Raw genomic sequence first — 23,578 nt, forward strand, 5'->3', positions numbered from 1 at the left:
TTGCGGTGTTTCCTTATTTGGATGGTATCTTGGTACTAGCTCAGTCTTTACATACTGCAGAATCTCACACGAATCAAGTAGTGTTGTTTCTTCGGAAACATGGTTGGAGGATCAATTTACCAAAAAGTTTCTTGATTCCTCAGACAAGGGTCACCTTTTTAGGCTTCCAGATGGATTCAATGTCCATGACTCTGTCTCTAACAGACAAGAGACGTTTAAAATTGGTCGCAGCATGCCGGCTCCTTCAGTCTCAGTCATTCCCTTCAGTGGCTATGTGCATGGCAGTTTTAGGTCTCATGACTGCAGCATCGGACGCAATCCCCTTTGCTCGTTTTCACATGAGACCTCTACAGCTTTGTATGCTGAATCAATGGTGCAGGGATTATACAAAGATATCACAATTAATATTTTTGAATCCCAATGTACGACACTCTCTGACATGGTAGATAGATCACCATCGTTTGGTTCAAGGGGCTTCTTTTGTTCGCCCAACCTGGACTGTGATCACAACAGATGCAAGTCTTTCAGGTTGGGGAGCTGTTTGGGGATCTCTGACAGCACAAGGGGTTTGGAAATCTCAAGAGGCGAGATTACCAATAAATATATTTTAGAACTCCTTGCAATTCTCAGGGCTCTTCAGTTCTGGCCTCTGCTAAAGAGAGAACCGTTCATTTGTTTTCAGACAGACAATATCACAACTGTGGCTTATGTCAATCATCAGGGTGGGACTCACAGTCCCCAAGCTATGAAAGAAGTATCTCGGATACTTGCCTGGGCGGAATCCAGCTCCTGTCTAATCTCTGCGGTGCATATCCCAGGTGTAGACAATTGGGAGGCGGATTATCTCAACCGCCAGACTTTACATCCAGGGGAGTGGTCTCTCCATCCAGATGTGTTTTCCCAGATTGTTCAGATGTGGAGGCTTCCAGAGATAGATCTCATGGCCTCTCATCTAAACAAGAAACTTCCCAGATACCTGTCCAGGTCCTGGGATGTTCAGGCGGAAGCAGTGGATGCGCTGACACTTCCTTGGTGTTATCAACCTGCTTACATCTTCCCGCCTCTAGTTCTCCTTCCAAGAGTGATCTCCAAAATCATCATGGAACAGTCTTTTGTGTTGCTGGTGGCTCCATCATGGCCACACAGGTTTTGGTATGTGGTTCTGGTTCGGATGTCCAGTTGCCCGCCTTGGCCACTTCCATTACGGCCGGACCTACTATCTCAAGGTCCGTTTTTCCATCAGGATCTCAAATCATTAAATTTGAAGGTATGGAAATTGAACGCTTAGTTCTAAGTCATAGAGGTTTCTCTAACTCAGTGATTAATACTATGTTACAAGCTCGTAAATCTGTCTCTAGAAAGATTTATTAGAGTTTGGAAGACTTACATTTCATGGTGTTCTTCTCATAAATTCTCCTGGCATTCTTTTAGAATTCCTAGAATTTTACAGTTCCTTCAGGATGGTTTGGATAAGGGTTTGTCTGCAAGTTCCTTGAAAGGACAAATCTCCGCTCTTTTTGTTTTATTTCACAGAAAGATTGCTATACTTCCTGATATTCACTGTTTTGTACAGGCTTTAGTTCGTATTAAGCCTGTCATTAAATCAATTTCTCCACCTTGGTGTCTTAATTTGGTTCTGAAGGCTTTACAGGCTCCTCCATTTGAGCCTATGCATTCTTTGGACATTAAACTACTTTCCTGGAAAGTGTTGTTCCTTTTGGCTATTTCTTCTGCTAGAAGAGTTTCTGAGCTATCTGCTCTTTCTTGTGAGTCTCCTTTTCTGATTTTTCATCAGGATAAGGCAGTTTTGCGGACTTCTTTTCAATTTTTACCTAAGGTTGTGAATTCTAACAACATTAGTAGAGAAATTGTTGTCCCTTCCTTGTGTCCTAATCCTAAGAATTCTTTGGAGAGATCCTTACATTCTTTGGATGTGGTAAGAGCTTTGAAATATTATGTGGAAGCTACTAAAGATTTCAGGAAGACTTCCAGTCTATTTGTTTTATTTTCTGGTCCTAGGAAAGGTCAGAAGGCTTCTGCTATTTCCTTGGCTTCTTGGTTGAAATTTTTGATTCATCAAGCTTATTTGGAGTCGGGTCAGGCCCCGCCTCAGAGAATTAAAGCTCATTCTACTAGATCAGTCTCCACTTCGTGGGCTTTTAAGAATGAAGCTTCAGTTGATCAGATTTGCAAAGCGGCGACTTGGTCCTCTTTGCATACATTTACTAAATTCTACCGTTTTGATGTATTTGCTTCTTCGGAAGCAGTTTTTGGTAGAAAAGTTCTTCAGGCAGCTGTTTCAGTTTGATTCTTCTGCTTTTTGATTTAAGTTTTTTTTTTTCAAAAATGAAAATAAACTTATTTTTTTGGGTTGTGGATTAATTTTTTCAGTGAAATATGGCTGTTTTTATTTTTATTCCCTCCCTCTCTAGTGACTCTTGAGTGGAAGACTCCACATCTTGGGTATTGATATCCCATATGTCACTAGCTCATGGACTCTTGCCAATTACATGAAAGAAAACATAATTTATGTAAGAACTTACCTGATAAATTAATTTCTTTCAGATTGGCAAGAGTCCATGAGGCCCACCCTTTTTATGGTGGTTATGATTTTTTGTATAAAGCACAATTATTTCCAAATTTCCTTTGTTAATGCTTTCTACTCCTTTCTTTATCACCCCACTGCTTGGCTATTCGTTAAACTGAATTGTGGGTGTGGTAAGGGGTGTATTTATAGGCATTTTGAGGTTTGGGAAACTTTGCCCCTCCTGGTAGGATTGTATATCCCATATGTCACTAGCTCATGGACTCTTGCCAATATGAAATAAATTAATTTATCAGGTAAGTTCTTACATAAATTATGTTTTCTCCTGGCCATTTCTTCAGCCATGACAGTTTGAACTTTAAGCGTATGTCCTTATATGATATAATTTATTTTAAATGTATTTATGCAAGAGTGCCACTTGGTCTTCATTTCATACATACATTACAGTGCCTGGTCAGTAACATACCTGCAGTAACTATTGTCCTGCCCTGTTTCCTGGTGGTCTTGTGGACTTTGGTATAGGACCCCACATGTGATGTATCATGGACTTTGACCATCCTATGAAAGAAAACAAAATTTATGTTTACATGATAAGTTTATTTCTTTCATAAAAGGGAGAGTCCACAAACACTGCACTTTCTTTTCACGGTTAGCGGCAGTACTTTGACTTCATTTGTTCCACTTTGTCTTTCCTGCTTTGTCTTTCCATCTACTTGGGGATATATATATATATATATATATATATATATATATATATATATATATATATATATATATATATATATATATGTGTGTGTGTGTGTATAATATGTCTGGGGTGTATTGGGAAAGTGGGAGAGAATAACGCTTTGGAATGTAGGAGTGTAGTGGCCTGGAGTGTAATCCCACATTTGATGTATCTTGGGCTCTCACCATCATGAAAGAAATTTATCAGGTAAGCATACATTTGTTTTTATGAATGTCAGTAAATTGGTGTAATTTTGTTTTTATTTAGAGTTCTTTACCTTCTGTGTTGTAGGCAGCTGGTTGTCCAGGCACATCGTGAACAAATTAATGAAATGACAGCTTTGTGTACAAGGGAAGAGCTGCTACTTAACCAAATGCCAAATTCAGTAAGTGATGCAGATTGCTATAAAATAAACAGTGGTGTATATAGTTTTTGCTGCGTTGATCGGTGAAGGTGTTTGCTCTTTAGCAGGTTTAGAGGTGCATAGGACTAAGACCCCTTCATTTTCGGTTTCTTAAATAGTACAAATGTGTCCTAATGAGTATAGCTGACAAAACCGTAAGGAATTTTACACAAGGGCAGATTCATATGACAAAACAACCCATTTATAACTGTGTCATTCATTACAATGTATCAGAATTTCTGTGCAAAAAACGTTGCGTAAAAGCTCTAGTGATTTCTGTCTGTGCTTTCTAAGCTATTCCAAACCATTAAAGAGCCACCGGCCCTTTTTCACTTGACTGTACAACTTTACACTGAGACCTCATTTGGACTTATACAGATTGTACACCATGTTAATTGAGAGTAATAGTCAATGTGAAACTCTAGTGACTGTGTATGATCTTGGTAGTCAATATATTGTAATAAACATATATTTTATCCACTGAAGCGGTTTGGGAAAGTTCCTGTTTGCCTGGGGATTTGTATACACAGTGCCTTTCTATAGTTCCTTAGTATCTCAGAAAAACATGAGTAACCCCTTGTATGGGTAGGTTTGCTGTTTTTACATAAACTGTCACACTATCAATACTGTTTCTCTTGAGGTCAAGATTATTTTTAGACATCTATTTTTAGACACTTTGAAGTTACCATTTTAAACTGGAACTTTTTATTCTTATTGGAAGTTTCTACTGCACCACATTTATTTGTACTTTTAAGTCAGAGGATAACATCTGCTTTCATTGTATTCTCATTTTGTTTGTGTTTATATTCACTGAGACTTATTTTATGTTGACTTTAGTAAAAACAACTTTAATTATGTCTAATTCAAGAAAATCTAGTTAAACACGCATGGAACTATAAAAAACAGGCGTTGGTATTGGCTTTTATAACACATTTAAAGGGACTTGAGAGTCAGAATTAAACTTTCATGATTCAGATCAATTATGTTATTTGAACAACTTTATAATTTACTTCTGTTTTCAATTTTACTTTTGTTTTGTGTAGAATAGCATACCTAGGTAGGCTCAGGTGCATCAATGCACTAATGGGAGATAGCTGCTGATTGATGGCTATATGTTTGTCTCTTATCATTGGTTAGCCACGTGTCAGCTGACAACTGTGTTTAAACCTCTGCAGAACATTTTATTATTCGATATAACTATGAGTTTTACACATTACATTATTTTCTTTTTGTGCTCTGTGCTGGTGCACAACTTATATGCTGCTCAAACAGTAATAACGTATACTAGAAGCATTTCTGCTAATGCATGTGTATATTAAGTGCTTATATTCCAAACTGAAATGCACTCGTCCACATTTCAGTTTTAACCATTTTATTCTTTTTCTTCTTAAACAGGAAGAGTCCACAGCTGCATTAATTACTTTTGGAAATTCAGAACCTGGCCACCAGGAGGAGACAGACACCCCAGCCATAGGCTTCAAATACCTCCCCCACTTCCCTCATCCCCCAGTCATTCTTTGCCTTTCGTCACACTGAGAAGTGTCAGAAGTTTGAGTTAAGTCTCCTATGGAGGGTAGTACTCTTTTAAATGAGACTGGAGTTTCAAGTAGTCCTGTCAGCCTCTCAGTGAGAGCATGGATGAAGGTTAGAGTCCGAAGATGCAGGGAGAGTTTTTCTGCGAAACCATCCCGACTCATATTAACACCTCCTTGGCAATCGGCGTTGACGAGTTTCGCTGCCAGCCTTTGATCACTAAAGTCCATGTCAGAAGCGAGGCTACTATCTGTCACACTTGAAGGGCCGTGCTCCTGTTCCACGACGTAGATTCTGATAAGATCGTTTCATTTTACTTCATTATGTGAATGTGATGTTAACGTAAAGGTAGGGTCCCAGTGGGACTCCTTTTATCTTAAAATAAGGAATCATGGGTTACTTTGTTTTTCACTTCCATATGCTGACCGTGTGCTCGTGGGTTGTCAGGTTCACAGGAGGCGGTGAGTGCCCCAGCCATTGGGGGTGTAAAGAAGGTGTCCGTTACCGTTTGTCATTTTTATAATCCCATGATGGAGGATTCTGACTTTTTAGACACGGATGTCTCCGATGCGGAGAATGCGTCTTGTGATGAATATGAAATGGCCCAGGTTATACTTGCCCATTAGTTATGTTCCGATTGCCGTTCCTGAGTACTCTCTTCTCCCGATTCAGGGTCCTCAGAGTGCGTTGAGCCATCCGCCCCCGAGGATGCTAGATCCTGCGGGGCGCTTGTCCCAGAAACTACCTTTGCTGCGCAAGCAGGTGTCCCTTTGGTTTTTACTCCTTCTCCGGAAGGTGGCCTGTTTCCTCCAGAGGTTACGGCACGGTTCCGCATGGCCATATCTGCGGCTTTGGCTCATTTGTATATCCCATGTGAAATATTTTTAAGATACTGTCCGTGTTCTGTCAACTTGGGCTCGCTGGGCGGGTAATTGCCGGATTCAGTTCAGCCTCCTGGGGAAGCGGGGGTCTCTGAGGCTTCAGTGGCCCCAAGCTTGGGGCTGGAGTCGTTTGTCGATCCGGCAAGGGATAATTTTGCCTTCCGTTATAGGTTGGCACGTCTTAGTGTCCTACTAAGAAATGTTTTGCCGTTGCTAAAGGATCCCAGTCCTAGTGGGCCGAGGAATTTGAGGCCCTAGATGCCGGTTGGCAACCTGGATAGACGTTTTGGGTATGAAGCTAATATCCTTATCGTCTTTGTTTTTCTTTATTTTATGTATCTGTTCCAGTTCTGAGCTTGGGTGAAGGGGGCCTTCTGTTTGGCTGGCCCGGTTGACCGTACCTTTTTTTCCCTTGGGCGTTCATCCGCGGGTGCTGTCTTACTTTTATTTTAGATCCAGACAGGATGTATTTGATTTATTTGTATAAAGCTCACGGCTGATATAACTTTCCTTTTGAGAACGTTCTTTCTCTGGAACCGATTTTGTGGTCGCATGGGCACTTCCTGTGAAGTTGTGCACTTTGGTTAAGTCCAAGGTTATGTTTTCTAGTTCATATTATCAAGCCTTCGGGTCGATTTTTCTTGGACCTTAGACAGATTCTGAAGTGCTTTTGTACCAGGTACTGGTTGGGCACTATCTACTGTTTCTTGGGTTCATGTCACCCTCGTGGTGCTGATTAGACTATCGGGTTTAAAAAATAAATAAATAAATAAATAATAATAATAAGGCCTAGTGTTATGGACTCCGGACTCAGATCCTACAACGAAGTTTGGGGCCTGGGGCATAGATCCAACGCTTCTGGTAGGAGGGTTGTGTGCTCCGATATAAGTTGTTTTTCTCTTGTTAAGTGTAGTCAGTCCACGGGTCATCCATTACTTATGGAATATATCTCTTCCTAACAGGAAGCTGCAAGAGGATCACCCAGCAGAGCTTGCTACATAGCTCCTCCCCTCACATGTCATATTCAGTCATTCTCTTGCAGCCTAACTAGATAGGTCGCTGTGAGAGGTCTGGGGTGTTTTTTAACTTAGTTTATTTCTACAATCAAAAGTTTGTTATTTTAAATGGCACCGGAGTGTGCTGTTTATTCTCAGGCAGCATTAGAAGAAGAATCTGCCTGCGTTTTCTATGATCTTAGCAGACGTAACTAAGATCCACTGGCTGTTCTCATCTGAGGAGTGAGGTAACTTCAGAAAAGGGGAATAGCATGCAGGGCCCCCCTGCAAATGAGGTATGTGCAGTAACTATTTTTCTGAGGAATGGAATTGACTGAGAAAATACTGCTGATACCAATGTAAAGTAAGTTCAGCCTTAAATGCAGTGATAGCGACTGGTATTAGGCTGATGAGTGTGTGTACACTGTATGTATTTTTCTAAGGAATGGAATTGACTCTGAAAATACTGTTAATACTGAAATAATGTATGAGCCTTAACTGCAGTAAAAGCGACTGGTAGCAGGCTTATTAATAACAATTCATAACTTTTCAAATCGTTTTTTGTGTGGTACTTGGTGATAAAACTTATTGGGGCATGATTTTTACCACATGGCCATCTTTGTTTTCTGCATAGAAACAGTTTTCTGAGCTTCCCCACTGTTGTAATATGAGTGGGAGGGGCCTATTTTAGCGCTTTTTTGCGCAGAAAAATTCAGTCACAATCTGTCTACTTCATCCTCCATGATCCAGATCGTCTCTAGAGAGCTCAGGGGTCTTCAAAATTCATTTTGAGGGAGGTAATCAGTCACAGCAGACCTGTGACAGTGTGTTTTGACTGTGAGAAAAACGTTAATTATTAAATTGTTATCCGTTTTTGGGTATTAAGGGGTTAATCATCCATTTGCTGGTGGGTGCAATCCTTTGCTAACTTAATACATTTACTGTGAAAAATTGGTTGCTATAACTATTTTGGTTCATTGTTATTTCAACTGTGACAGCTTTTTGTGCTTCTTAAAGGCACAGTAGCGTTTTTTATATTGCTTGTAAATTTATTTAGAAAAGTATTTCCAAGCTTGCTAGTCTCATTGCTAGTCTGTTTAAACATGTCTGACACAGATGAATCTCTTTGTTCACTATGTTTAAAGGCCAATGTGGAGCCCAATAGAAATTTATGTACTAATTGCATTGATGCTACTTTAAATAAAAGTCAATCTTTACATGTAAAGAAATTATCACCAGACAACGAGGGGGAAGTTATGCCGACTAACTCTCCTCACGTGTCAGTACCTTCGCCTCCCGCTCAGGAGGTGCGTGATTTTGTGGCGCCAAGTACATCAGGGAGGCCCTTACAAATCACTTTGCAAGACATGGCTACTGTTATGACAGAAGTATTATCTAAATTGCCAGAATTAAGAGGCAAGCGCGATAGCTCTGGGTTAAGGACAGAGCGCGCGGATGAGGTGAGAGCCATGTCAGATACTGCGTCACAGTTTGCAGAACGTGAAGACGGAGAGCTTCATTCTGTGGGTGACGGATCTGATCCAGGGAGACTGGATTCAGAGATTTCTAATTTTAAATTTAAGCTTGAAAACCTCTGCATATTGCTAGGGGAGGTATTAGCGGCTCTGAATGATTGTAACACGGTTGCAATTCCAGAAAAATGATGTAGGTTGGATAGATACTATGCGGTACCGGTGTGTACTGACGTGTTTCCTATACCTAAAAGGCTTACAGAGATTATTAGCAAGGAGTGGGATAGACCTGGTGTGCCCTTTTCCCCTCCTCCCATATTTAGGAAAATGTTTCCTATAGACGCCACCACACGAGACTTATGGCAGACGGTCCCTAAGGTGGAGGGAGCAGTTTCTACTTTAGCTAAGCGTACCACTATCCCGGTGGAGGATAGTTGTGCCTTTTCAGATCCAATGGATAAGAAATTAGAGGGTTACCTTAAGAAAATGTTTGTTCAACAAGGTTTTATCTTACAGCCCCTTGCATGCATTGCGCCTGTCACTGCTGCGGCGGCATTCTGGTTTGAGTCTCTGGAAGAGACCATTCGCACAGCTCCATTGGATGAAATTATGAACAAGCTTAAAGCACTTAAGCTAGCTAACGCATTTGTTTCTGATGCCGTCGTACATTTAACCAAACTTACGGCTAAGAACTCCGGATTCACCATCCAAGCGCGCAGAGCGCTATGGCTTAAATCCTGGTCAGCTGACGTGACTTCTAAATCTAAATTGCTTAATATTCCTTTCAAAGGGCAGACCTTATTCGGGCCCGGCTTGAAAGAAATTATAGCTGACATTACGGGAGGTAAGGGCCATGCTCTACCTCAGGACAGGGCCAAATCAAAGGCCAAACAGTCTAATTTTCGTGCCTTTCGTAACTTCAAGGCTGGAGCAGCATCAACTTCCTCCGCTCCAAAACAGGAAGGAGCTGTTGCTCGTTACAGGCAGGGCTGGAAAGTTAACCAGTCATGGAACAAGGGCAAGCAGGCCAAGAAACCTGCTGCTGCCCCCAAGACAGCATGAACAGAGGGCCCCCTATCCGGAAACGGATCTAGTGGGGGGCAGACTTTCTCTCTTCGCCCAGGCTTGGGCAAGAGATGTTCAGGATCCCTGGGCGTTGGAGATCATATCTCAGGGATATCTCCAGGACTTCAAAACTTCTCCTCCACGAGGGAGATTTCATCTTTCAAGGTTATCAGCAAACCAAATAAAGAAAGAGGCGTTTCTACGCTGTGTACAAGACCTTTTACTAATGGGGGTGATCCACCCAGTTCCGCGGACGGAACACGGGCAGGGATTCTATTCAAATCTATTTGTGGTTCCCAAGAAAGAGGGAACCTTCAGACCAAACTTGGACTTAAAAATCCTAAACAAATTTCTAAGAGTTCCATCATTCAAAATGGAAACTATTCGAACCATCCTTCCCATGATCCAAGAGGGTCAGCACATGACCACAGTGGATTTAAAGGATGCCTACCTTCACATACCGATTCACAAGGATCATTATCGGTACCTAAGATTTGCTTTCCTAGACGGGCATTACCAGTTTGTAGCTCTTCCCTTCGGATTAGCTACGGCTCCAAGAATCTTTACAAAAGTTCTGGGCTCACTTCTGGCGGTACTAAGACCGCGAGGCATAGCGGTGACTCCGTACCTAGACGACATTCTGATACAAGCGTCAAGTTTTCAAACTGCCAAGTCTCATACAGAGATAGTTCTGGCATTTCTGAGGTCGCATGGGTGGAAGGTGAACGTGGAAAAGAGTTCTCTATTACCACTTACAAGAGTTCCCTTTCTAGGGACTCTTATAGATTCTGTAGAGATGAAAATTTACCTGACAGAGGCCAGGTTATCAAAACTTCTAAATGCTTGCCGTGTCCTTCATTCCATTCCACACCCGTCAGTAGCTCAGTGCATGGAAGTAATCGGCTTAATGGTAGCGGCAATGGACATAGTACCATTTGCGCGCCTGCATCTCAGACCGCTGCAATTGTGCATGCTAAGTCAGTGGAACGGGGATTACTCAGATTTGTCCCCCCTACTAAGTCTGGAACAAGAGACCAGAGATTATCTTCTATGGTGGCTCTCTCGGCCACATCTGTCCAAGGGGATGACCTTTCGCAGGCCAGATTGGACGATTGTAACAACAGACGCCAGCCTTCTAGGCTGGGGCGCAGTCTGGAACTCCCTGAAAGCTCAGGGATTATGGACTCAGGAGGAGAAACTCCTCCCAATAAATATTCTGGAATTAAGAGCAATATTCAATGCTCTCCTAGCTTGGCCTCAGTTAGCAACTCTGAGGTTCATCAGATTTCAGTCGGACAACATCACGACTGTGGCTTACATCAACCATCAAGGGGGAACCAGAAGTTCCCTAGCGATGTTGGAAGTCTCAAAGATAATTCGCTGGGCAGAGTCTCACTCTTGCCACCTGTCAGCGATTTACATCCCAGGCGTAGAGAACTGGGAGGCGGATTTTCTAAGTCGCCAGACTTTTCATCCGGGGGAGTGGGAACTTCATCCGGAGGTCTTTGCTCAACTGATTCTTCGTTGGGGCAAACCAGATCTGGATCTCATGGCGTCTCGCCAGAACGCCAAGCTTCCTTGTTACGGATCCAGGTCCAGGGACCCGGGAGCGGTGCTGATAGATGCTCTGACAGCCCCTTGGGTCTTCAACATGGCTTATGTGTTTCCACCATTCCCGATGCTTCCTCGTTTGATTGCCAAGATCAAACAGGAGAGAGCTTCGGTGATTCTGATAGCGCCTGCGTGGCCACGCAGGACCTGGTATGCAGACCTAGTGGACATGTCGTCCTGTCCACCGTGGTCTCTACCTCTGAGACAGGACCTTCTAATTCAGGGTCCTTTCAAACATCCAAATCTAATTTCTCTGAGGCTGACTGCATGGAGATTGAACGCTTGATTCTATCAAAGCGTGGCTTCTCGGAGTCGGTTATTGATACCTTAATACAGGCTAGGAAGCCTGTTACCAGAAAAATTTACCATAAAATATGGCGTAAATATTTATATTGGTGCGAATACAAGAGTTACTCATGGAGTAAGGTTAGGATTCCTAGGATATTGTCCTTTCTACAAGAGGGTTTAGAAAAGGGCTTATCTGCTAGTTTGTTAAAGGGACAGATTTCTGCTCTGTCTATTCTTCTACACAAACGTCTGGCTGAAGTTCCAGACGTTCAGGTTTTTTGTCAGGCTTTAACTAGGATTAAGCCTGTGTTTAAGACTGTTGCTCCGCCGTGGAGCTTAAACTTAGTTCTTAATGTTCTTCAAGGCGTTCCATTTGAACCCCTTCATTCCATTGATATCAAGCTGTTATCCTGGAAAGTTTTGTTTTTGATGGCTATTTCCTCGGCTCGAAGAGTCTCTGAGTTATCTGCCTTACATTGTGATTCTCCTTATCTGATTTTTCATTCAGACAAGGTAGTTCTGCGTACTAAACCTGGGTTCTTACCTAAGGTAGTTACTAACAGGAATATCAATCAAGAGATTGTTGTTCCATCACTGTGTCCTAACCCTTCTTCAAAGAAGGAACGACTTTTGCATAATTTGGACGTAGTCCGTGCCCTGAAGTTCTATTTGCAGGCAACTAAAGATTTTCGTCAAACTTCTTCCCTGTTTGTCGTTTACTCTGGACAGAGAAGAGGTCAAAAGGCTTCGGCTACCTCTCTCTCTTTTTGGCTTCGTAGCATAATACGTTTAGCCTATGAGACTGCTGGACAGCAGCCTCCTGAAAGGATTACAGCTCATTCTACTAGAGCTGTGGCTTCCACCTGGGCCTTTAAAAATGAGGCCTCTGTTGAACAGATTTGCAAGGCTGCGACTTGGTCTTCGCTTCACACCTTTTCAAAATTTTACAAATTTGACACTTTTGCTTCTTCGGAGGCTATTTTTGGGAGAAAGGTACTTCAGGCAGTGGTTCCTTCTGTTTAATGTTCCTGCCTTGTCCCTCCCTTCATCCGTGTACTTTAGCTTTGGTATTGGTATTCCATAAGTAATGGATGACCCGTGGACTGACTACACTTAACAAGAGAAAACATAATTTATGCTTACCTGATAAATTTATTTCTCTTGTAGTGTAGTCAGTCCACGACCCGCCCTGTCTTTAAGGCAGACCTAAATTTTAATTAAACTCCAGTCACCACTGCACCCTATGGTTTCTCCTTTCTCGTCTGCTTTGGTCGAATGACTGAATATGACATGTGAGGGGAGGAGCTATGTAGCAAGCTCTGCTGGGTGATCCTCTTGCAGCTTCCTGTTAGGAAGAGATATATTCCATAAGTAATGGATGACCCGTGGACTGACTACACTACAAGAGAAATAAATTTATCAGGTAAGCATAAATTATGTTTTTGCTAGGAATATTGCTAAGATGCGTGACCAACTTTTTCAGTCGTCATTGTGGTTTCTAGGTTCCCTGAAGACTCTGAACTGCGGTTTTCCATTCATTTGGAAGTCTGGAAATGTGATTGATTTACAGAAGTTTAGTATATGAATAGTAGACGTTTGCGTCTTTACTTGCTGTATCTCCGGATGACGACTCTTGTAGCCTAGTCGCATTCCTTTTGTGGTGGAGGGGTTTCTTTCCCTCCCGTCTTGGTTTGGGTCATTTGTTATGGAAGAGTGGACGTGTCCTTATTTTTCTCAGTGTTTCGTTTGCTCTAGTGCGTGGAGTGCAGGTGTCTCCCTGCCGTTCTACCAGGAGCTGCAAAGCTCCCATTGTTATTCCATTCAAGGATGTCGGGAGATCGATCCTGCAGGGATCTCTGGAGACTGTCGTCTGTTCAAGATAAAAAATTTCCCCTTGTCATACCATGGTCTTTGACTCTCGGGTGCTACCCGTTGATCTTATTGTAGATCTAGACCTTCGGGCTTGAGGGTAGGAGGTCTGGGGTCAGTTACAGTCTTTTCGCCTGTCTGGGGTCAGGAAAGTGACCATTTAGCCTTTCCAGCGTGGGGTCAGTTCGTTAGGCCTGTCTACATGGATTACCTTGTGATCCAAGGGTACTGGTGACCCTTTCCTAAACCGGTCGGGAGTTCTTTTCAGACTATTGGGTTTGTGGATATTGCTGGGTATTTTACATCTAAGGACTTTAGATGGCTGAAGGCTCTGTATGGGTGCGCTCCTGACCATAGGAGGCAGCTTATGGGTTCCTCAGGGGCTTCAGATCTTCGGACGGTTCTGTTTTTCGAGGACTCTGGCTAAGGACCATGTCTCTTGCCTGGAAAGGTTATGGATGGTTCTGCTTAACCTTAGGATTTGGTCTCCCGCGTGTCCCTTTGGAGGGAGCGGGGGTTTTCTGACTCTTATGAGAGATTAATATCAACCTGAGGCTTCAGTTTGAGGTTTTCTGACGGGTCCCTACTTGTCTGCTGGGACATCTAATGCTTCCTGGTAGGCTCCAGTTGCTATTCAACTGGTCTGACAACATTGGCCGAAGGGTTGGCCTCTAGTAGGGTGTTTTCAGTTGATTAATCTTCTTCTCACCTAGGGTGGGGAAGGGAATTTTACGTGTTCTCCTTGGGTTGGAGGTACCTCAGTATCTGTAAAGGGCCCGGGGGTCCTTGTTTTTCTTGCCTCGTAGGGTTTTTTCCCTCTCTTGCGTCCTCAGTATCTCGGAATTGATTTCTGATATCGGAATGCTGTGGGTTAGAGTACTTTCTTCCCTGGAGGAGTGTTCCTGCTTATGGAAGGCTGCAGTGTAGGGTTCCTTGGACCCGAGCATGAGGTTCCTGTCATGGTTCAGGGTAGCATGCTAATTTCTTAGTAGCAGTCAGAGTTCTACTCTGGGGCTTTGATGCCTCGTAGATCTATCATCATTTTTCCTCCAAAGGTCTGAGACTCTTGTCTGCAAAAGGTCTTTCACTAGCCTTTTGGGCTGGGACCGTTATCCTGGAAGGAAGGTCGTGGTTCAGTCTGCTTTTGCAGCATGGACCATTTACTTTTATGAGTCTGTCCTCCCCCTTATTGGGGGAACTCTGAGTGCCCATCTCTCTATCAGCGGAGGCTGTTGCCGGGATGGATCGCTCTTTGGATTCCGGAAATTTCTGGTTGGGAGCTGTTGTCGAAATTTTTCAGCACTTTTCAGTGGGATGAGTCCCACGATGGCTTAAGACGGCTTTGTTGCCTGTGGATGGGTCATTACGAGTTTTGCTCACAGGTGGCTCTGTGCCCTCTTGGAGAGCTCTTTTTAAGCTGCGGGGACGGTTTTCCTGTCTCTGCTTGTCTATGCTTAACCTGATGGGTCTTGTCTTGTCTAGGTTCCAAGGGGGAACTCGCGGGTTTCTGGAACACCATAGTTGATATGGTACTGTGTCAGGTATTTGAGGGTGGCCTTCCGGTCATCTTAGTGACGTTATCTCCTGACTATGGACTTATCTTCTGGTCCTTGTCCTCCTAGGGAGTTTGTTTCCCTGGACAGTGGTCCTGCAGCAACCTCGGGTTGCTCTGTTGATTTTATGCACGGCTTGCAGGTTGTGTATCTGATGAGTGGTTACCTGGGCTCCGGTATTTCCCTTGTCGTTATAGTTTTTTGTAGAGTGTCGAGTAATTTCAGGCTGTGGTGCCTTTTGAAGGAGCCGCCTCTTTTGTACACACCCTTTTGTTTGCATTCAGTGTCCTCTAGTTTGGGTATTGTTTTTCCAAAAGTAATGAATGCAGCTGTTGACTCTTCCTGTTTAAGAAGAAAAACCATAAATTATGCTTACCTGATAATTTTCTTTTCTTCTGACAGGAAGAGTCCACAGCTCCCGCCCGCGCTTGATCTATGGGGTGGCAGTACATTATTGTTCTTCTGGCACCTTTTTTAAAATCACCCTGATATTTCTCCTACTGTTCTTGTTCCCTTGGCAGAATAACTGGGGGATGAGTGAAGTGTGTGTGTGTGGGGGAGGGGTATTTGAAGCCTTTGGCTGGGGTGTCTTTGCCTCCTCCTGGTGGCCAGGTTCTGAATTCACAAAAGTAATGAATGCAGCTGTGGACTCTTCCTATCAGAAGTAAAGAAAATTATCAGGTAAGCATAATTTATGTTTTAACCGATCTATGACCAGATTACAAGTGGAGCGCAAAATATCGCTTTCTCTAAAGCGATATTTGAGCTCCACTTTGTAATACCATCGCACGCGAATGTGCATTGGTATTACGTGTTAGGTAGTCAGCCCTGGCATACTCCTCTAACACGGTACCTACGCAGATGTTCCTTTACTGCTGAGTGACACTGGAGGAAATCTCAGAGTTCTGCTAACTTTCGTCACCATAAGTTCATCTTGAACTCTTACTATTCTGCCCTTAATCTATATAAGCAACACTACTTCTCTACTCTTATCTCTACTCTTTCTTCAAACCCAAAACGTCTGTTCTCCACATTCAATACTCTTCTCCGCCCACCCCCACCTCCCACCTTTTTTCTCTTAGCCCAAGATTTTGCCAGCTACTTCAACAACAAAATCGACTCCATCAGAAATTAAATCAGCTATTAACATACTACCGGTCTCCCACCCCCTCAAAAGCTCACAATCATTCAAAACCCACAATTTAGCTCTTTTGCCCCTGTTAGAGGTTGAAGTTTCTGCCCTTATACTATCCTCTCACCTCACTACCTGTCCCCCTCGACCCCATCCCCTCACAACTACTCCCCTCCCTCTCTTCTACCCTTACCCCTATACACATCTTCAACCTCTCCCTCAGCACTGGTATAGTTCCCACATCTCTTAAATATGCATTAGTCACACCTATCCTCAAAAAAACCTTCTCTCGATCCAACCTCCCCATCCAACTACCGCCCTTTTTCCCTACTACCTCTTGCCTCAAAGCTTCTTGAAAAGCTGGTATATGCACGTCTATCCCATTTTCTTACATTAAACTCACTCCTTGACCCACTGCAATCTGGATTTCGCCCCCTTCACTCAACAGAGACAGCAATTGTTAAGGTTACCAACGACCTACTTACAGCAAAATCAAAAGGCCACTTCTCTCTACGTATCCTCCTTGATCTGTCTGCAGCCTTTGATACTGTTGACCACCCTCTTTTGCTCCATACCCTCCAATCCTTCAGCATCTGTGACACAGCTCTCTCTTGGTTCTCTTCCTATCTGTCTAACCGTACCTTTAGTGTAGCCTTCTCTGGGGTATCCTCTGCCCCGTTACCTCTTTCTGTTGGGGTACCGCAATACTCTGTCCCCGGTCCCCTTCTCTTCTCGAACTACACGTCCTCACTAGGTTCCTTAATGAAGTCCCACAGGTTTCATTATCAAGGATTAAACGCAAAATTCTCACTCTGACACACAAAGCCCTCAATTGCATCTCAGACCTTGTCTCCAGATACTCTCTCCCCCCTGTCCCCCGTCCCCTTCCCTCCGCTCATGATCTTCTACTCTCCTCCTCTCTTGTTACCACCTCACATTTCTGTCTACAAGATTTCTCAAGACTGGCTCCCATCTTATGGAACTCTCTGCCTCGCTCCACAAGAATCTCCCTGAAAACTCTACTATTCAGGGACACTTACAACCTACACTAACCTTCCTATCTCCACCGCTATCCCCTAAAACCCCATAGCATGTAAGCCTATGAGCCCAGCTGTTTGTAGTTCACCTTCATAAGAGCCGACTATAACAGTGCAACTCTTGGCAGGACCCTCTCTCCCCATTTGATCCCTTTAATCATATTTTTTCTTTCTTTTTTTTTTTTTTTTTTTATATACCACCCATGTTCATAGCGCTGCGGAACATGTTGGCGCTCTACAAATACCTGATAATAATAATAATAGGTGCAATGCAAACGCGACCATGTGTTCACATTGCACGGAAGCTTTGTGCTCACAAGAGCGCGCTTCCATAGGCTCCAATGGAAGCCTTGTTCATGGCATAGCATGAGAATTCGCACAGCGTTGGGCAGAAAAGTGTAAATATACCGGTATATGTATATGCTTATATACATATATATTTAATGGGAGCAAAATGTTTATAGACCCCTAATAATAAAAAAACATTTTATAGTGTATAACTTCACCCTTTTTTTATCTTCATTTTGTCTGAATAGCTAGATGATCACTGTGGTGACCTAGTAGTAGTCCTTTAACCCCTTGAGTGCTAATGACGGCTCTGAGCCGTCACAGAGTTTCCCACTCTGGTGCTAATGACAGCTCAGAGCCGTCACTAGCACTCTCCCAACTTGAGGGAGATCTGGGGGCTCCCACACGCTCCTACCCCGGCGATTGGTGCTGCATAATGAAAGGCATCGCCGGGGTTTTCCGTTTTGCGTGGTGACATCACACGCAATAATGTGATGACATCACCGCGCAACTTTATTTAACATTAACAATGTTAAATATAGGAGCAGGGGGCATGCTGCTTAGAAGCCTGTATCTCGGGCATCTAAGCAGCTACAGACCTCCAAGACCCACCGTTGGAAAGGTAATCGCCTAACCTTTCCAACAGTGTAAGTCTTGGGGATCTGAAATAAATAAAAAAAGTTAAAAAAAAAAAAAAAAAAATTAAATATAAAATAAAAAACCCTTTAAAAAAACCTTAGCACCCAGGTGGGAAAGTGCTTAGCACTCAAAGGGTTAAAGGGACATTCCAGCCAAAATTGGAATCCACATTGATGCATTTTAGTTTTGAATAGAAGCATTTTTGTTATTTACATGTATTGGCAAAAATGCTTCTCATAAAAACTATAGCTGTTTCACAAGTGTATTTAAGTATGCTCTGTGCACCAGCATTTTAAACATAGCACTTGCTCAGAGAGCTCAGAATGCTTGTACCATCTGGTAATGACTCGATTGTTAATTGCGGACATGATTCAAGCCCCACTGGTGCTCTGAGCAGCTGCAGTATTTAAAATGCTTGCCCACTGAGAATATCTAGCTATGCTTCACATGCACGTGCAGAGAAAAATGTTAACACTAAACAGTGATAACTTTCACTAAGAAGCATTTTTGCTAATACATGTATAATGTAAATATGTTTCTCTGCAAATATGTAATTCATCTGTGCATTTTGACTGGAATGTCCCTTTAATTTCTACTCTGACACAAAGGGGCCCCTCTAGTTTTTTTTATTGCAACCCTGGAAAGCCTCTATAGAGTCCTTTTTGGATACCCTTGGTAACAATTCAGTAAGGTGATCAAAGTAGCAACAGAGGTCACCTGACTTTCTTTCAATTTTATTTTCTAAAATTTACTAAAATCCGTAGCAATATAATAAGTGTCTTGTGTGGGTCACTCGCTTAAATATGATTTCTTTATTGTTTAAAAGCTCAAAATTGGATTGGCACGTAGCACAGAAGGGGTTAAATATCCTTTCAAAAGCCACGTACGGGATTTGCACAGGAATTCTGATAGAGTGTGTACCTGTGACAAGACTGTATTTTTTTTATAAATTAAATTATTTAACTATTCTGGTATACAGTCAGTTAAAATTAATTGGCCACTGTTGTATCCTAAATGCTATTACTTGTAATTGCAAGACATGTAAATCAGCCAAGTCTAAACATTCTTTTTCTAACTAACATCTTGTGCTCTGCAATTGTTTTTCAATAGCCAAACTCCCCCCATAGCTTGCCTTAATTGGACGATCTAATCTGGGCTTGCTTCTGCAGCAGGCACAGCTAGCCACGGCCATTATAGTATAACGTTAGTATAAAGTGCACTTGCAGTTATCTGCTGAAGCCAATTAGGGAAAGATGTATAGCAGAGTTAGCCTTGAGAAGTCAGCAGTGTGCGCTTTCAGTTCTGAGAATAAAAAATCCAGAATTTTCAGAGCTGAATAACATGAAAATGGGGCAAAATAAACAATGAACGTATTGCAAAGTTGTTTTATTACTCCTAATTTAGCATTCTATAGTAACATATGTTTACTCTTAAAAATGAGGAGAAACTTGCAAATGGCTTGTATATGTAGTGTAAAGCTACCGTCTTCCTTGGGCCATGCGATTTCGCTTTGCTTTGTCCATCCTTTAGTTCTCGAGTGTTACACCTCATGCTTACTAGACATTTCAGGGGTCCATGGGATTATTTTATCACAGATGATTTAACAAATACCCTTGTTTTACAGGATTTTAAAGAATATGTGGCAAAACTGGATGAAATTATGGTGCAAAAATCTAACTGTATTCAAAGCCTGAGAAGCCAGCTTAAGCTATTCATGGCTTACCCACTGACAGACGGGAGCACGGAGAGCGCCTCCAGTACCTAATGGGATCATGGCAGCAAACTATATGAATATTTAATCACCTAAAGAATTTCTTACTTTTTTATTTTGCAATCTATGGCCCTGCAAAACATCATAAACCATGTATCAAACTGTCAATTACTGTCTTTAGTTTGAAATTTGAATTAAGTCTTTGAAATGTATCCTTGTTTAAAGCAATTTCACACTCTGGGAATTTCTCTGAATAACAGTCATTATGTTTAATTTTTTTTCAGGAACAATGTAAAGTAATTCTATTTGCAAATTAACTTAATATACAAACAGTTTTGAGAGATGCCTTATTATATTTAATTATCTTGTGTTTAAATAATGTGAAGAACAAACCGGCAACAAATATTTATTCATACACTGTAATCCAGTAACTTTAAAGTCTTGGAATTGTTTAAATGACTTTCTTTCCTAGCTGTATTGTTTTATGTAGATTAGGACACTGCTTCTTAAACTGGGATTGGGACCCTGGGGAGGCCCTCGCGAGATTTGATGATGCACTGAGTGTCTGTGTTGCAAGTGTGTGTGTATGAGTGAGTCACTTCTCTATATTTCGCTTAATGTGAGGTAGGCATATAGTTGCCAACTGTCCCATTTTTGCTGGGACATTCCCTGAATTTGGGACCCATTCCCAGCCATTTAAATGTCCCAGACTGTCCCTGCACACTGGTGCCTGCAAAACTTCCGTTCCTCATGTTATTTAAAAAAAAAAAAAAAACCAACGGTTTTGCTGCAATTCCAAGTTCCTCTAGCAGGTGTCACTGTCAAAGTGAAGCATAGCAGGAAACTAAATGGTAGCTGCTTGTTTACGGAGGTTCTTGCCGTGGGGATTACGGTGATAACTTTCCTGCTTCTGATTCAGCTCTAACAGGCTTCACACAGATGATCTTGTGGTAAGCCTGATAGAGACTGAATTAATTACTATGGATCATTAATCAATCACCATGGAAACATAATGGGAAATTGCGTGCCAGGAACTGTTTGGCAAGGGTACAGATATTTAGCAGCTGTAGTGAGGTGAGTGAATAACCGTTATGGTTGAACTCTGCTAGTTTAGAGGACAGTGAGAGAGGTCTGAGCTTTGGGGGTTTATCAGTATTGCACTATTGTGTACTGCACACTCCCTTTACATAGTCACTGTGTGACATTTCAGCAGATCTGCCTAGGTCAGTCGAGTAGTTTTGTATTCATGTTTCAGGATCTTGACTACCTTCTACTTAAAGCATGTCCAGTTTAAACTGTTTGCACTGTATTTACACTTTTAGGTTATTTTGGGTTAATTTTTAAGCTTGAAATAAGCAACAGTCAATATTTTCTTTTATCTGTGCAAGGCACCGTTGGAATTTTAAAATAAAATATATACAGATCTATTGAAATCTTAGAACTTAAATTCCTTTTGCAAAAGAAAAAATCAGATGTAAAGATAATGGTCAAAATCTAAACTACTTTCTGTTATTAGAGAATTAATCTTTTTTGATCAGCAACAACTATAATAGTGATCTACTAAGTAGCACTAAAAATATAGAAACCTGGCACAGGTCTCCTACTGGCTATAGTGCATATTCCCTCATTTGTTCTATACCTTTTAGTTTAATATATTAAGTAAATCGATATGCTAGCTCACCTAGTCTATTTGATAGTGTATCCCTGGTTAACTAGAATATTGGTAACCAGGGGTGCCCGTGGACATAATATAAAATGTGTTCAAAAATGGAGAAGAAAAAAAGTCAGAAGAAAAAGGAAGAAGAAAGAAAAGTAAAGAAAATAGACCAGATAAACAAAAGTATGTCCTAGATATGAAAAACATTACCTTGAGGTTTATATCTTTCAATTCTAGATTTTTTTTTTATGTGCAAGTTCTGGCTAGGACAAACTTTTCTTTATCTGGTCTATTTTCTTTACTTTTCTTTCTATATAATATGTGCGTGTGTGATCTGCACCATAATAAATAGGCAGGGCTAAATTTTGCTAATTATGTGGGTTTAGCAAACTGGGCGGTACCTTAGGTGGAAAGGGTGTGGTAAAAATTTTCATGCAGGTAATTGATAGCTTGAAAGTTTCCCTGGAAAAATATTTTAAATGTTGGCAACTATGCTAATTTTGTACCTCTTGTACTTGTAAAAAAAACATAAACATAAGGGAGGAAAGCATAATTCTGTCACTATATAAAGCCCTGGTAAGACCTCACCTTGAGTATGGAGTGCAGTTCTGGGGACCGATCGCAAAAAAGATATTGCAGAACTAGAAAAAGTTCAGAGAAGAGCCACAAAGCTAATAAGGGGATTGGAGAAATTAACCTATGAGGAGTCAAACTCAAATTAGCCAAACTGAGTCTGTTTTCTTTAGAAAAAAGGCGCTTGAGAGGTGACATGATTACTTTATATAAATATATTCAAGGCCCATATTCAGAGATGGCAGAAGCTCTGTTTATTCCTAGAAAATTGATTCTGACAAGAGGTCACAATTTAAGGTTGGAGGAAAGGAGATTTAATCTCCTGCAACAGAAACGTTTTTTCACTGTAAGAGCAATAAAATTGTGGAACTCATTACCAAGGAGGTAGTGAATGCCAATACCCTAGGTGCATTTAAAAATAGTCTGGATACATTTCTGTATATAAACAAAATTCATCGATATGATTGATAGTATTAAAGGACAAGTCAACACATTAGATTTGCATAATCAACAAATGCAAGATAACAAGATAATGCAATAGCACTTAGTCTGAACTTCAAATGAGTAGTAGATTTTTTTATATCAAATTTCAAAGTTATGTTTATTTCCACTCCCCTTGTACCATGTGATAGCAATCAGCCAATCACAAATGCATATACGTATAGTCTGTGAATTCTTGCACATGCTCAGTAGGATCTGGTGACTCAAAAATTGTAAATATAAAATGTAAGTAAATTGGAAAGTTGTTTAAAATTACATGTTGTATCTGAATCATGAAAATTTAATTTAACCTGAGTGTCCCTTTAAATGAGTCACCTTTTAGTGGGGTTATTTAAGATTAACTGGAGCTTTTTGTAAGTATTTTAGATTTGTATAGGTTGAACTCGATGGACTTCAGTCTTTTTTCAACCTTATCTACTATGTTACTATGTAAATTGTATACCCACCTGATAAGGGGTTTATTTCTCACTGTAGTATAATGATGTGGGTCCCAGGTGAAAAAAGTTTAAGAAGCTCTGGCTAAGGATACATTTTACATTTGTATGAACCATTGTATTTATATATAAAGATGTATTCCATAAGCTTTCAAGCCCTCACAGGTATGGTGGTTATTTTAGGACATCCTCACTCCCTCTAAAACTCCTTCCTCTGTCCCCAGATGCAGAACTTATTTTCACTTCCTGAGATTATTTAATTTTTTTGTAAAAATGTTCAGGTCATTTTGAAATTACATTTTCAATTATGCAAATACACTAAACCACCAGCTCAACAGCAATGTGTTTTATTAACTGGAGAATAAAGCAATTTTATATAATATATTGAAGCAGATGGAGATTGCAATGCAAACTGGCTGCAGAGAAAATAAAATAAATTTTTTGTTAAGATTTTAATATGTCTGTTGAATAAATGTGTTTCCTTTGCTCTTGGTGTAACATCACATAATTACCAGGTAAATGTAGTAATAAAAAGGTGCATTGCTCTCAACAATGTCTTACATTCAGGAGTCACAGCTTTGCAGACGGGGGAAGGCTAGGGGACAGTGTTGAAAAAAATCATCAATCAGTGCTGTGTTTTAACACTTAGTGCAGCCAGAGCACA

The 23,578-nt window shown here is 41.4% G+C and overlaps 1 protein-coding gene across 1 annotated transcript in view; it reads left to right on the forward strand.

The window, feature by feature from the left end:
• The window catches only part of KIF24 (kinesin family member 24), a 135,333-nt gene extending 111,963 nt beyond the window's left edge, over positions 1-23,370 (forward strand). Inside the window, exons 12-13 of the mRNA XM_053701036.1 lie at positions 3,564-3,657; positions 19,663-23,370. Of these exons, the coding sequence (XP_053557011.1) occupies positions 3,564-3,657; positions 19,663-19,803 (235 nt within the window). The 3' untranslated portion in view covers positions 19,804-23,370. The remainder of the gene's footprint in view (positions 1-3,563; positions 3,658-19,662) is intronic.
• The last annotated feature ends 208 nt before the right edge of the window (positions 23,371-23,578 follow it).

This window comes from Bombina bombina, chromosome 2 (assembly GCF_027579735.1).
Source record: "Bombina bombina isolate aBomBom1 chromosome 2, aBomBom1.pri, whole genome shotgun sequence".
Lineage (NCBI taxonomy): Eukaryota > Metazoa > Chordata > Amphibia > Anura > Bombinatoridae > Bombina > Bombina bombina.